The sequence below is a fragment of the Neovison vison genome, chromosome 2 (genome assembly GCF_020171115.1).
Source record: "Neovison vison isolate M4711 chromosome 2, ASM_NN_V1, whole genome shotgun sequence".
Classification (NCBI taxonomy): domain Eukaryota; kingdom Metazoa; phylum Chordata; class Mammalia; order Carnivora; family Mustelidae; genus Neogale; species Neogale vison.
In genome coordinates, this window is record NC_058092.1 from 161783296 (window position 1) to 161799070 (window position 15775).

General features: G+C 40.3%; 1 protein-coding gene across 6 annotated transcripts in view; it reads left to right on the forward strand.

Annotated features, from left to right (window-relative positions):
- Positions 1–15775, forward strand: part of RYR2 (ryanodine receptor 2) — a 535490-nt gene that overhangs the window by 372901 nt on the left and 146814 nt on the right. For all 6 annotated transcript variants that reach the window (XM_044239419.1, XM_044239420.1, XM_044239421.1 and 3 more), the window contains 5 exons: positions 2634–2757; positions 3239–3354; positions 7235–7299; positions 8106–8227; positions 14433–14482. In XM_044239419.1, coding sequence (XP_044095354.1) covers positions 2634–2757; positions 3239–3354; positions 7235–7299; positions 8106–8227; positions 14433–14482 — 477 coding nt within the window. The remainder of the gene's footprint in view (positions 1–2633; positions 2758–3238; positions 3355–7234; positions 7300–8105; positions 8228–14432; positions 14483–15775) is intronic.

Below are 15775 nucleotides of genomic sequence, written 5' to 3' on the forward strand. Positions count from 1 at the left end.
TCAAACAGTAGAAAACATAGTAGCACAAATTAGAATCAGTCATGGAAATGAACAGAGAGGATTCCTTACACCACAACTGCCTGTTGCAAAATTCGACTCAGGACTGGACCTGTTTTTCTAGAAGCCTTTCCATGAATGTTTGTTAAATGAGTGGCCAGACATTTGGTTGGCTGACGGATGGATGGACGGATGGACGGCTGATTCACAGCGGCATAGAGTTTTGCTTAGTGGGATTCTTGAAGAGACATCATCCAAGTGACTAGTCAACAAAATTCCTATTTTTCATGCGGGCAGATGACATGAAAAAAATATGTTCTCTTTTTTTCCCAAGTAGCTTTCAATCGCTGTGGCTTGGTCAGTTTCTGAGGCAGCTCTTAGGGATCCCATAGTCAGTGGAGTTTTGAAAGCAGTCCACCTGGAAGCGAGACACCCAGATCGCAGCAGGCAGCTGGCACCGGTCCAGATTCAGACTGCATGGCTGGGAGACAGGCCCGGGTGCGCCAGGCTGCGGGGCAAGGTGGTGATATGAGACCACAGAACCTTTAATCATTCTTCTTACTCCTCGTAATCCTCCCCCGTTGAAGGAGAAAGTGAGTGGTTGGGGACCAAAACAGGAGACCAGGAGAAAAGGTGTTAGAATATACAGCGCTGGGTCTTGGCTTTAAGCTGTTAAGAATAAGAAAGGTGAGAGATGAGTCTTGAGGAAGAAGATAAGCTGATGCTGTGAACAGCTTTAGGAAAGAAATGACTTGAGTCTTTTCTCAAATTTGTTCTCTCCTCTGGGGACTTTGACCCCAACCTGTATCCTGACGGTGCTGCTTCTCTTCTGAGATCTGGGTTGGCACGGAGGAGGTGCCTGTCTGGGTCCCTATGTCTTAGTGCCTGTGGGGTGTGTGTGTGTGTGTGTGTGTGAGTGAAAGGGGGGCGGGGAGGGAGGAAAGGAAAGAGGGGAAGGATGGAGGAAAGAACTGGAGGGAAGCACAGGAAGTCAGGAACAAGGAGGCAGCTAGAAACAGAAGGTCATTTACAATCTGTCATACACCTAGACACCTAAAAAAAATCCACTCAGAAGCTGCGCACTCTAGTTTCCAACCCATCCTGGGCTTTTTATTTTCTCTCCTACCCTCTCCATCTCCCTCCTTGAGTATCTGGTACAGGTATCTGACCCCCAAATCATTGTGGTTGCCAAATTAATATAATTTTCTGGGAATAAAGGACTAAGTGAATTAGTGGAGTTCAAAATAGGAGATGATTGCAGGATGATTAAATTAGATGCTTGATTTATACATTTTTTCCGTAAAACATCCCATTACATCTTTGATTACAGTTGAAGTCAAATCTGTTCTCAGTGTGCTTAATAACATATTCTATATCCTTCTTGCTGTTCACCGAATGCTGGTTTCTGTTGTTTTCTGACAATTGCATTATAGTTAATACTGTTCCTACCAAACTATAAAATAAATGACAGATCCTTAATATATGTAGTGTTCCTTATTTAGCGGAGGCCTGTCCCTTTGCATTTATGATAGTATACTGCCACCTAGTGGTGAGAAGGCTCAGTGCGTGATTCCATGGCACGTTCTCCTTTGCGTTATTGATGGCTTCTTTCATGTGTCGGGCAAATTCATTGTTTATGATTGTTTAAGTGGCTTCTGGCCACATCATATTGGACGCTGATCTAATAGGCTTCACGTTGTCCTCACAATTCAAGCCAAATATTTAAGTATTTTTTTCTGGAATTCCCATTAGCAGCTTGGTTTCAGGAAATTTCAGCATCCCATTGAAAATACATTCCCCTAATGTGTTTTATAAATGTTATATCTGGGGCACACCACCCATCAGATCTTTGTATCTGGAATTACCCTGCGATTTCTGAAGCGTTCATAAACCTTACAAAAACTTTTACAAAATCTGTAATTTTATAGAGACATTTTTCATTATTCTTAAAAATTTTCAATATTTTCTAAATCTAAAAGGAACGCTCTTTTGTATTTTTCACTAAAATAGGTAAACTAGAAACCTAGATGCTTGTCAGAACTTTTAATTAGTCAAGTATGTATGCTGCTCTTGGGAGATATTTAAGAGAGATTAGCTTTAAAATTAGCAGATAAGTATAGGTTTTGTGCGGAACGTGTGACTTTAAAGTACTGCTTGATCAGGGAGGTGTACTAAAAATTCCATATTTAAGACATTTTTTTTTTTCTGTTCTGTCTCTCAGGGGTGGGAAGTGAAGCCTATCCCTTGAAACATGCCTTGTAATTTCAGTAGCTCACGCTGTGTGTGTTTTGGTGTGTTTACACACTCCACATCCAGAGCTCATTTGGATGGAGAGGGGAATGTGGCTGCTTCTCCCTTCCCCTGTGATTGCACATGTCATCGACACGTGGTATCACAAATGTCTCGTGTCCATATTTTAATTGCCACTTAGAAGGCATATGTGCAGTCCTTTTTTGAGTGGATTTCCTAAATTAATCAGAGCATTAAAGGCACTGGAAAGGCAAGAGCCTTATTACAACCTGTATATCCTCCGTGTCTAATAGGAAGATACCAGAAGTCCTGTACCCTGGTCCTATCACATTTTGGAGTATTTTCTAATTGCAATGCTCTATGTTCTTGTCTGGGCATGCTCTCAGGAGGTGGAAACCATCCCCTGCTGGTACCCTATGATACGCTGACAGCCAAAGAGAAGGCCAAGGATAGGGAAAAAGCACAGGACATCCTCAAGTTCTTGCAGATCAATGGCTACGCCGTATCCAGGTAAAAGCATACCTACCATTACGTGTTCTTGTTACAAAGACTGAGTTTTTAACTGTCCCCATCAGATTTAATGCTGAAAATGCTGTGATCCGTTTAAACCTTACAGCTACTATTTAGTATCTCCAAAATAAACACATCAGAAACATTAATGCCCTTGGCTCTTGGCTACATGATTGGTTCCTTTCACGGCTTAGGTGAAATCCCATCCATCTTTTAGTCACAAATTTTCAACAAAAATGACCCTCTATTTCTCTAAAGGCGACTTTTTTGGCATAATAATAGAGTTATTCTCTAGAGGTTTTTTTTTTTAATCAGATGCAAAGTATTCCTTATAAGTTGAATCTCACTTTTGCCTATAGCTGCAAGGATATTAGATCATTTTCCTTTTTTTATATATTCCATATGTACATTTTAAGCAAAATGGTACCTCCCAATAGTCTTTGTAGGAACTAATTTCCATATTTTATTTTTGCTACCCTAGGGGATTCAAGGACCTGGAATTGGACACACCGTCCATTGAGAAACGATTTGCTTATAGCTTCCTTCAGCAACTCATTCGATATGTCGATGAAGCCCATCAGTATATCCTGGAGTTTGGTAGGTACCGTTGTCCCATTACTAAGGGTCCGGTGTCTGTTACTCTTCATGTTGACAGCATCAGGGGCTCGGACGGCAGGCTGCCAGACTGTTTTTGGTCTGTTCCCGGGCAGTATAAATGCTGTCTACCCATCCTATTACTAAACAGAGTCTAATAGTCAGTAGGCAAACACGTTCTTAGGGATCGGTAAATTTAGAAACCTTAAAAAAAAAAAAAAAAAGAAAGAAAAGAACATACCATTCTTTTCTTCTTATACTGTTTATTGGCATTGATTTTTTTTTTAAATTTTTGAAAGACACTGTGGATGGACATCAGAATTGAAGATAGAGCTAAATCTTTCCTTATGAAGTTAATGGCCATGCTCTTGAAAAAACTGAAACTGTGGATCCCCAGACTTTCTAGGCAATGTGAAGGCCTTGAGTTTAGCCTTTGTAGGGACACACATTTATGGTAGAGTGTCTGCAATGCAGAGCACTTTGCTATCCTGTCAAAGTACAATGGAACACCTCCTCCCCATGTGGCCCCATGCTCCCAGAGTATGAAGAGAATTCCTTGTTTCATTTTTATATCTTTTTGAAGTGTTTATTTATTTATTAGAGAGAGGGGGTTGGAACATGAGCGGGAGGAGGGGCAGAGGAAGAGGGAGAAGTAGACTCCCCACTGAGCAGGGAGCCTGACATGGGACTTGATCCCAAGACCCTGAGACCATGGCCTGAGCCAAACGCAGATGCTTAACTGACTAAGCCACCCAGGCACCTCGGGAACTCCTTGTTTTTATCTTAGATTCAGAACGGATTTTCAATGCAGCCTCCTGTCACATCTTATTTCAGGATTGTCCTACATACCACTGACTTAAAATTTGAGTTGTTAATTACTGAGCTTCATGTCAATCACTTTCTAGCCCCTGGTTGGTATTAAGGTAGAAGGATTAAGGATTAAGATGGCCCCTTTGGAAAAACCAGCATGTTCTGGTAATTATCTTTTTATTTTGTTTTTCATGGCTTTTTTTTTTCCATTTTTATTTTTGTTTTTTTTCTTCTTTTTTTTTATAAGGATTTATGTTTAATTAGTTTTTTTATAGATTTCTATTTATTTATTTGATAGACAGAGAGAGATCACAAGTAGGCAGAAAGAGAGGGGGAAGCAGGCTCCCCGCTGAGCGGAGAGCCAGACGCGGGGCTAGATCCCAGGACCCTGAGATCATGACCTGAGCCAAAGGCAGAGGCTTAAACCACTGAGCCACCCAGGCGCGCCTATTTTTGTTTTTTTAATCCTCATTCTTTCTGCTTTTCAATACTTCTCCTCAGGGTCCATAGTCCTAGAGCCTTTAGCAATAAATATATCCTCCACAAACCCATCCTGACCAAGGAATCTTTTTGTTACTGTTATCTTAGAATTTAGGTCTTCGTTTTTGGCACGTCAGCTTAAAGTTCATCGAAATTCGGGCTTTGGTATTTTCTTGTTCCTCGTCTCCTGATCATCCCTAATGGGATGAAAGATTTTCCAGTTGAATACTGTTCTCTTAAAGAGCCTAATTTCTCAGCCTGCTCCTTATCTGTAGCCAAGTGCTGTACTTTGGATTTCTTTCTTTCTTTCTTTTTAAGATTTTGTTTATTTGTTTGACAGACAGAGATCACAAGTAGGCCGAGAGGCAGGCAAAGAAAGAGAGGTGGAAGCAGGCCCCCTGCTGAGCAGAGAGCCCTATGCGGGGCTCCATCCCAGGACCCTGGGATCATGACCCGAGCTGAAGGCAGAGGCTTTAACCCGCTGAGCCACCCAGGCGCCCCTGTACTTTGGATTTCTTAACTGTGCAAACTAATTTGTAATATTACAAAAGCCAACTGTGCAAACTAGTTTGTAATATGTAATCTCTCTGTAGCTCATGCAATAATTAAAAAAAAAATACAATTTATGAGTCACCCTGAAAAGTAGAAAATTTGTCTCAATTAATGAAATTTGATTTTTTAAAAAACGAGGCCATGATGAATTTTGGAAGTCTTTGTGCATATAGCTAAATACTGAAATTTCTCAAACACATTGAAACGTATCTGATATGAGTAGCAACTCAAATGCAGTCTTCTTTTTGTCAAGAGGGAAGAAGGAAAGCAAAATCAGGGTACTAAGAAAAACTTTTTTTTTTTCTTTTTTTAACCCTGCTTGGATAACAGAAACAAAAATGTGGTGGGTAAATGTGTTTGGGCTTTATCCACATTGTACTCAAGTTTCTGAATAAGCCCCTGTTTGTGCAGAGGGAGTGGTGAGACCCTGGCTGCAAATTCACCCACTTAGTGCTTTTCTTTCTTTCCACAGGATCGAGAGTCTTCTAAACCTAGTGCTGGGGGAAAAATGAGGCTAGCTCAATGTAGATCCCAAGAAATTCCCCCACGTGTTCCTTTTACAGTTGGCTATGACCAAGAACTCTGTTAGAGGAGCAGAGTTGGGATTGTTTACATTTATTTTAATTTTAGTTTTTCATTGTCACTGCCAATGAAACTTCTATTATTCCTTCTTTTATCTTTAAATGTACTGCCTTTGCAACATATCTGAGGCTAATGGCCATAGTAAGAATGCACATATCCCTTTTTCTGATTTTTGTATTATATCTAGATTATATTCTCTCCATCAGGAGTATGCGCATTATCATTTTTGTTAAAATGTATAATGTAAAAAGGAAAGATGTTTCCTATTTAGTTCCTTGAAATGCTAGCATCTTTAGCTATGTGCAAAACTGTCTTGACATAGTTTATATGAGAAAGCCCCTTAAATGGATCCGGCCATTTTACTAATATTCTTGAGAGAGATTGAATTTAAAAGCATACAAAAATGAAATCTGTGAATATAAAAAAGGCATAATTTTCTTTTACTCATTCATGTGAAGAGCATTATTCTGATATTAGAAAATATTACTTAAATTTCCTAAGACTTTTCCCCAACTCCTGTCTCAGATTTAATGAAACATGTCTCAAATTGCTTTTATTTCTATTTACCAAATAACTTTTTCTAGCAGAAGTCAGTTTGATTCTTATAAAATAAGGAAGGTCTGCTTATAAATTTTACTAAAACTTTATATTCAATTTTTGAAATCTTTTGCTCTCCGGTGTGATCTGCGTATCATCTTGGTTATTATACCTTTTGTTACCTCCTCTGTATGCAGGTACCCTCTTCTGTATGCATGAAGAAGGTGCCAAAGGCCTCTTCCAAGCTAAATGCATGAGGTCAATCAGTTCTTAACCTCAAAATCATTTTCTAAACCCTGGGGAAAACTGGGATGTCTTTACTTTGCTTATGGAAATTATCTAGTGACATAAGTGAACTTCCTTCTTTCTGAGCAGCATGTTAATTTTCCCATCTAATATTATGGTCGTGATCCTCCCTCCCACCCCAGGCTGGCTTCCTGTAGCTTTTTAATTGGTATAGTAATATTGTAACTCTGGGTCACAGCAAGAAGTAACTGCCTTTACTAGGGGCCAGGGTTAAAATGTCACCAATTTTGCTTCCTTAGTTTCTACTGTCTCTGCTCACTGCCGTGAGCTTCTTTCCTACTAAGAGAAGACGTGGGATTTCTACTTTTTTCCACTTGTCCCCTACATGTGTGTCACGAAGATTGTAACGCTAAACCAGTGTGTGTGTGTGCTCTTTTAACCCCATGTATGGGCTAGCCTCAATGAATTTTTTATTTGGGTTTGGATATTTTTTTAAAATCCTTTTGAAAAATTATTATCCTGCTTGGTGAAGTTAGCCTTGATATTTTGGATGCCTTTCTGTGTTTGGTTTACCGGGATAACACATCAAGCAGCATGTTCTAAATGTTGCATTTTAGGTGAATATCTTGTAATGTTTGAAGTCAGACATGTTCCTAACAACTCTTACTGTCTACAGATGGTGGCAGCAGAAGCAAAGGAGAACATTTCCCTTATGAACAAGAAATCAAGTTCTTCGCTAAAGTACAGTATAAAATCCATTTTGGTTTTGCTTCAGTGTGTTTGTTTACAAAATATACTCTCTAGATCTTTGCCTCTTTCCAGAGTGTACTGGTCTACAAATATGAATTCTACAAGTAAATATTCTCTGGCACAGAAATAAGTGCTTCTGAATCATGTCGGATGAATTTGTTGCGAGGATACTTGGTCATACTTTAACTCACTCTTCTTCCTGCCATAATTCTCAGATCCCTTTCATCTCTGTGGAGTCTAATTCAAAGCTCCCCTTTTGGGGCCTTTTATCCAATGACAGAGAAGAAAAATACCTACTTCTTAAGATGCGATGGTTGTAATGATTTAAAAATGTATGAGCATTTCTTTTCTAAAGAGGAAAAGCATTTGTCCATTTATAAATTATAAAATTGACAAGCTTTACATTATAAGAAGCTTTACTATATAATCTTTATTCTGGGACCTTCGTCTTCCTCATTTTGCAGATGGGGAAGCTGAAGATGAGAGAGGATAAACTGTTTCTCTATCAACTATATCCATTTTTAGTATTCATTCCATTTAATAAGAATGTATCAATAATCTGCCCTTGGCCTGGTTCATTCATCGACTTTCTCTCAGCCAGGAAGGGAAGGAGACAAGGCGTTGCAAGTTCTCCATCTTGGGGTCATTCACTTACACGGGTCAGACTACATCCCAGGGATCATACTCACTACGCATGTGGCTACAGACAGTGGGATCCTGCAGAGGGTGGATGGAACTCTGGTTGCTCCAGAGCCTCAGCCCACTGTGTAGATATGTTCTCTTTTCCTTTCTTTCAGGTTGTTCTTCCTTTAATCGATCAGTATTTCAAAAACCATCGTTTATACTTCTTGTCTGCAGCAAGTCGACCTCTTTGTTCTGGAGGACAAGCATCAAACAAGGAGAAAGAAATGGTGACTAGGTAAACAGCTCCATAAAATAAAGACTCTTGTTGAGTGAAATATATTTGCTTTAGGGAAAGAGCTGCAGGGGACCTTGAAATGGGAGCACATGGGGTGGGGTGCCTTCCCCTCCACCCCCCCTCACTCCCCACGGCCCCCCACTCCTACCCCCAGCTTCCTGACCTCTGGTGCCCTTTGGAATCAAACACTCTGAGGAGGATGCTCTCTGCAAGTTAATGTGTGTGTTCTAAATGTTTAGTTTTCCTCTATTTTGCTACTAAATAGAATGCAGAATAGAAGGAATACGGCACCCAGTACAGAATCCACGAGTACAGACATCACTGGATTAGTATTTGACATCAGTGGTGCTTTTCACGTTACCTCCTTTAAAATTTCTCCGAATCTATTATTTCTGCCCCGATTTTGAAAACTACAGGGATTTTTCTGGACACCAAATCCCCATTTACCGAAATTATCTTTTCCGATGTTTTTTGAAAATAACGACCATTTGTGGAAGAAAATGACATGAAAATACGTACTTGCCAAAGATTTCCCCTCGTACCACTCAAGCTGGCATCTTAGCAAGGCTTTCTTTTTTCTCTTTGAACCCCAAGTGCTCCTGGCAGATTGATTTGTAGTTCTGCTGGGTATTTCGAGTCTGATTTTTCAAACTTCTGCCAAAATTTAGTACTTGTGAGAGTCAATTACTCAGCGGATCTATTTCTGGATTATCAAATTGCACAGGAGTCCACACCCAGGTTTTAGATTATGTTTGAAAACAAATTTCTATGAAAGTGAGTAACCTAGACAAAGAATACAAGCTTTCCTTGGATTTGAACTTGACTTTAATAATCTGTGATGTCATGTGATGTAAGATTGCAACTAGGTTAAAATTAACCCCAAACATCTTCAAATAATGATCTTCCTCTGAAGTTGGTGAAAGTGATTATAGTTAAGGAAACAGAGAATCCATCCTTTGGCGCACTTTGTTTCCACCCACCTTGTTACCCCGAGGAGTGAGGGGCTACTTTCCAATGTGAATCCCCTCCCCTGCCTCCCTTTGGCAGGGTCTTCTTTCCTCTTACCCCAGGAGAGAGAGGTCCATCCCTCTGCATTTCACAGGCTCACCATCCCCAGGGGACTGGGAGCATCTAGGGATCTAGAAGTACCAGGGCATCAAGTTACCTTTAAATGCCCTGTAGCCCATACTGCAAAGTCTCCTCACTACCAACCCCTCACCACCCAAGACTTTTGTAACAGCAGCTTTGTTCCCAGAGTTGTTGTTGATGAAGATGCCACTCAATTACATACACCAAGATACAGTGCAGTCAGAGAATGGAGGAAAAAATACAATTACACCAACTCCAGTCTTCCTCTCTCCTGTGTCATGTTTTATCTCCATTATGTTTTTTTCTTTAAACTGTTCCCTGACCTCAGAAGTAACTAATTTTCCTTTGCCAGCTCTCCCTCAGAATAAATTGGAAGAGCATTGCTACTCCGTGCCAGCTCAGTTAATGTGGTTTGGGGCCTGAGATACCCCCTTTTCATTATTAACACCGCACCAGAATGTTTTCTATAATGTCATCTTCAGTTTCTCTTCACCTCCTGAAAAAGGGTTAGCAAATTCTTCTTTTCCCATTACTGTTTCCAAAAGAGAAATCTGTTTAAATTTCCAGCATACAGGACTGAGACATACACTAAAAGGAGTAGCTTAATTTCATCACAGCACCTGTGCACCAAACATAGATAGAATTTAAGCTCAGAAATTCTGGAATGAAAAAATGAATTAAGGTAATGATAACTTATGGCACATGCAAAACGCTGCCCAGTCACTAAAACTAAGTATAGAAATATGTAATAACTTATGACAATGAGTATTTAAAAAGTAAAATATATGTTTAAATAGTACAGATCCAGAGTTTTTAAAAACCTAAATTTGTATGTGTAGAAAAATACTGGTAGGGAAGAAACTTGATTTTAATAATTGTTTTCTTTGGGGCTAGTATAGCAGATTTTTTTTTTCTTACTAGTTTTGTATATTTTTAAAGGTTTTAAAATGAAAAACCTTTTATAATCATAAAAATGTGTCTTAAATTAAAACAACCCAAATCACCATGAAACTAACAAAAACCAACTAAAAATTTTGTTTGACGTGTTAAAATGGAAACCCTGAGAATTACAAATGTATGATTTCTTACTGCTTCAGTTAAATATTACTTCAGTGAATATAATAGGTTAAAAAAGAAAAAGAGGACAAAATAGAAAAAGAGGACAAAATACTGGCCCTGCCATGGTGGATAAGCAGTCATGCCTTCATACACAGGTTGAACCTGAAGTGATCGTTTTAATTTTTATTTTAACAGTTGTGTGTAGTGGTATAGCTGCATGGGTCTAAGTTAACTTGCACGTTTAAGAATGGGTTGTTTCCATCGGATGTTAAATGCTTCTTGGCTCTAGACATTATGTATTGAGCATTTACTAGATGATCAAGTTTGTGAAAAAGGGTAAGGTGTGGCCTCTGCACTTTGGGAGTGTACCTGGTAATAGCTGGGTATGTGAGTAGAAATCCAGTTCTAGAAGAGAGCCATGCAGTGCTGTGGGATTCGAAGTTAAGTGAGGCCACATTGGATGGGTGTGGACAGACTAGAGATATGAAAAAGCCATGATAATTTACAATTGGTCTTAAAGAACATGCAGGTCATAGATTCAGAAGGAGGGCTATTTTCTCCATGCAGATAACAACATAGAGAGTATAGAATGTAGTAATTTAGGGTCAATATGAGTTATGTAGATTCCTTACGGAATACTAATTGATATTGACTGCCAAGACAAGGCATCTTCTTCCTTTTTCCTTTTCAGTGTTTATACTTAGTCTTTTTTACTTGATTCTTTAGCCCTAGGAAGCCATTGGAAGACAGGGCAGTCTGGCAGCAAAAGCAGGATGGAGAAGAGTCAGCTAGCGAGGAGGCCATTGATAACAGTGCCGGCTGTTGAGATAGAACTGCTTCCTCAGATAGGTGGTTCCACCACTGATTCATTCAGCATATATTTCTGAAAGCCTGCCATGTGCAAGGTGCTGTCCTGGGTTGAGGATAAACAGGCATGTACAACAATGTGCTTCCTAACTCCAGAGCACAGCTGAGTACCTGCTTCCATGGAGAGCAAAGGTCCGGGAATATAGGAGATACACATGCAGAGTGGGTTGAATGTGGGAAGCGTGGACAAGAGAAAATCACAGGACAAGGCAATGAGTCCTGTGGAAGGTAGGAAGAAGGAGGCCGACATGGTGCTGGAGTTCCGATGCTGAGTGGTTGGAACAATATTGGTGGTGATAGCAAAAAGAAATGACCAGAGAACTGGTTTTGAGAAGAAGATGTTAAATTTGGTTAGGGAATCATTGAGGTATGTAAGTCATAGCAAGTCATTCAGCTGGAGGTGCCCAGCAGAAAGTTGGAAATGAGTGTTTGGTGTTGGGGGAGAGACCAGAGCAAGAAATGACATACTGGGAGTTTGTACCCATGTGATGCTCCAGGTCCTGAAAGCAGATGAAGGGGGAGTGGAAAGAGAAGCAAAAAGGTCTGAATAGCAAAACTTGGAGAATTATTCCATGTGAAGGGTTTTCAGAAGCGGGTTCTTGAAGAACACGGAGAGTGATTACTTAGAGAAGAGGGGAGAATGCATTGCTGTAAAACGGGATTCAGAGTTTCCCAGATTGAAATTGTTGATGATGCCATGTACCACAGAGAGCTCTTCAGGACCGAGGTTGAAAAGCTGTTATGAGATTTGCTGATTGGCAGGTACTGAGACTATCTAGGGAGCTTTTCAGTAGAGCAGTGAAGTGAAAAGCAAAATGACAAAGCAAGGCATCAAAGCCAAGGAGGTGTAGATACATTATGAATTCTTAAGAATGTTAGCAATGGTGGCATATACGGAAAGGGAATAACAGCATTAGGGAAAATATTTTTGGAGGAAACATAGGCCAAAACTTTTAATAATGAAACCTTATAGTCCATATAGAAACTACACTCTGAAAGTGGATGGCACAGGAGGGGAAAAAGATATAATTTGTCTTCTGGGTGGATTTGGCTTTCTACATATATTTATTTCCCTCCAGTAGCATGCTGGCTACTGATAAGGAACAACCAAAGTTAAGAAGCAGTTTTTACTATAAGAAGTCATTTTTCTCGGACAGACTGTCAGACATTCAGTATCTCGAAAGAATGGGATACAGAGCTGTTCTGTTTTCCATCACAGCAAAATGTCCTAGGTCTGGACGAATTGGGTTAAAACATAATCCTAGTGTCATAAATTCAACATTATCTCCAAATGTTTCATGCAGATCCCAGAGAGTCTCAGTACGAGGTGTAGAAGAGGTCCCTTAAAATAGGTTGGTATACATATAGGGCTCCAAAATGGGTACAGCTCTGAGAAGTCACCACTCTCTTCAGACGGAGACAGACCTTTGTTGGGTTAGCATGCATAAGGCTTGGTGGTTGAGGGCCCCTGGAGAAAGATGTTTTTGGTTTATTGTCTTTTTTTCCCCTGTCACTATATAGCCCATAAAGCAGCTCAGGAGGCTGATAGCCCATTTTAAATTCCAGTATCTCCTTGAGCAGATCATTGTTTTCAAAACTTTTAGAACAGCTAGGAGATTTCTCGAGACCTCAAATTCACTTAGACATTTGTCGATGAATGTTCTCTTGGAAAAGCTATACAGTGCTCTGTATAACTAATTTTCATTCTTAATACCTTATTGGCATAGTTACTGAAATGAGAAATGGTAGCCAAAACTTCCTGTTGAGAAAGTCAGTATCACCGATGTGATTCTCTGGTCTCCTTTCTCCCGTCCTGCCACAAGCACGTGACTCCATTTTTTCCCCCATGGCATAGCGTGTCTCCCCAGTCCTAGCAAGTGTATGTCCGCACACTGCTGTTCATGGGAGGGCTTGGCAAGACGGAATGGGATAGTCAGGATAGAGCTGTTACCATTATTGGGACAGTCAGGCTGGGTGTGGGTAGCTTTGTACAAATGGGTCATCAAGGCTAAAGGTGTCTACTACAGAGCCTGTGCTCTCTGAGCTCAGGAGTGTGTGGGGACATGGGAAACTATCATCAGTTGGAGTACGGGAGGAGAGGTGTCATGGTAGAGATTTGCAAATGGCCCCTGGGAGAGCCTAGAAGGGGAACTCTTTCAGCTTGGGCTGGGAGTAGAGAAGGAGCTAGGTGTTCGCAAAGGCCTGTTGGGGGATGCCTGGGTGGCTCAGTTGGTTAAGCAAAGGCCTGCTGGAGTGGACTTGTCTGGTACTGGATCATGAAGGATGCGTAGAAGGGCATGTAGCAGGGAAGTGAGTGAAGGATATTCCCGAGAAGACTTGTAACGAGCCTACCACACTGTGGCCTGGTGGCAAGCCGGGTCACTCGCGGGTCTTGCCCCGGTTCTGGGGTTTAATGTGAGAGTTCATACCCGTGCTATCATGCTGAATACTGAATACAAGCCACCTTTCCTTAGAATCTCCCACTACTGAACTGGGTCTAGAGGAGATAAGAAATAAGCTCAACTCAAGCCTGAGCACTGAGATCCCTTGAAGTTATCCCATCTGTAGTGCTCGCCAATTGTTCCAATCCTGTCTCCCCTTCACTGTGTTCAAATTCACTGGATGCTTTGGTTTGTGCGCAAGGGGTATGTGGTCAAGGCTGGAAAAGAAGAAAAGTTCAAATGATAAACATCCTGAAACTTACAAGTAACATTTTACACCCAAAGCTCCGAGCTTCTGGTTTTAAGTAATGTCCATAACAACGATGACAAAAATTCTAGAATTCCAGTGGTATATTCGGGCAGATAACATTTGTTCTCCTTGCGGTATTTCAGTAGTTATATTCTTGTAGAGTTCATATAGATGGCTTTTATATTAATTAGCTTTGCTTCCAAATTTTTTTTTGTTTCTTTACTTATAATATGTGCTTTTTTAACCATGTTTGTTAAAGATATGCACTCAAAGATTCTTTCTTTAATACCTTTACTCCACATTCTGCTCCGAGAATTGATTCTTTCTGCGTGACATCATGTTGCTTTTTCCTGCTCATATATCAGCTGTTTATTTTTCTTTTTTTTTCTTCTTTTGTTTTAAATTTTATTTTAATTTCTCCCTGTCTTTTCTCCCTTCCCTCCCCCTTCTTCCCCTCTTTCTCTTTTGTTTTTTTTTTTTTTTTTTCTTTTGTCTTCAGCCTATTCTGCAAACTTGGAGTTCTTGTCAGGCATAGGATTTCACTATTTGGTAAGGAGACCCTTGAAATGAATATAAGCATGGCCATCACTTGGTTTCCTTTGCCAGTTTTGCACTGTGTCGGGTGCGGCTCTGTTGCATGAATGCATGTTTGCACGGCTGCATGCGTGGTCCTCATAGGTCCTAAGGTAAGATAAGGTCCTCGAGGTTCTTCATCATTTCTGCGGTGAAATTGAAGACGGTAACTTCTTCGTGCTGGTCCAAAGCCTCTTTGAAAATCAAAAGTTTTTGTTAGGAAAAATAAAATGAATGCAAGTGGCAGCTTCTGCCCTATTTTATTTCAAAAGGGTGAAGCAGAACCAGGCCCTTGAATTTGCCTCTTGCCAATAGACGACAGAGTGAGCTGTCATAAATCAAAACATTTTGACTGCACTTATTTATTTTTGTAAAGCTCTTCACTCCAATTGTGCGTGTTGACTGCCTTCCAGACATGGAAGCTTCAGAGAAGAGACAGTAAGGCAAGGGCTCCACTTGGCAAAAGGGACTTTTCGAGTCCATTTTTGTTGGTGTCTGGGAATTCACATAACTGAAGTCCACCGGCTTAAGTGCCTGCTTTTGGACAGCTGTGCAGGGTTGGGGAGGGCGGGTTCCTCCCTTACCACAGCTTCTCCTCTCTGTGGGGCTGTAGGACTCGAGAGAAGCTGGCAGACTCTCTGTATTCATTTCCTGCATCTGCTTTGATAAACCACAAAAGCCCACTTCAGTGCTGTGCACTCTAGGTTGTGAGACGGTGTTGGGGTCATTTTGGTCATAAAATGTTGAGTGTGCTCACACAGATGTTGCAGGTTCAATTCCATTTACAGGAAAAGCTAAGGATTATGTCATTTCTTTAAAAAGCCACAGGGAATGAACCGAGGAATAATATGTGTGTGTGTATATCTTTACACACACACACACACACACACACACACACACACGCATTGCTTTTAAGTTCTTTCAAGCAGTCTATTTTTTGAGAAATGGTAGTTTCTGGATATAAGCCCTTAAAGCCCTGTTTGATTTCTAATTTTATTAGATCCAATATATGGTGCTCTTAAATTTAGTAATTAAAAGTTCTATTTCATTTAAATTGCCCGAGTTTTTGCATTAATGTTTCAGTTATCCCAAATTACTGGGCAGATTATCTTTAAGATAATTTCTAGTTGACCTTTGTTTGACTTCTCTTCAACATAGAAAAATTTCTGTGAACATCGTGCAGACAGAATCGTCATGTGCTCTTCAACATTGTCATAATAACAGTGGATTCATGGGTCCTCCATTTGTTTTATTCTGTGTCATTCTGAT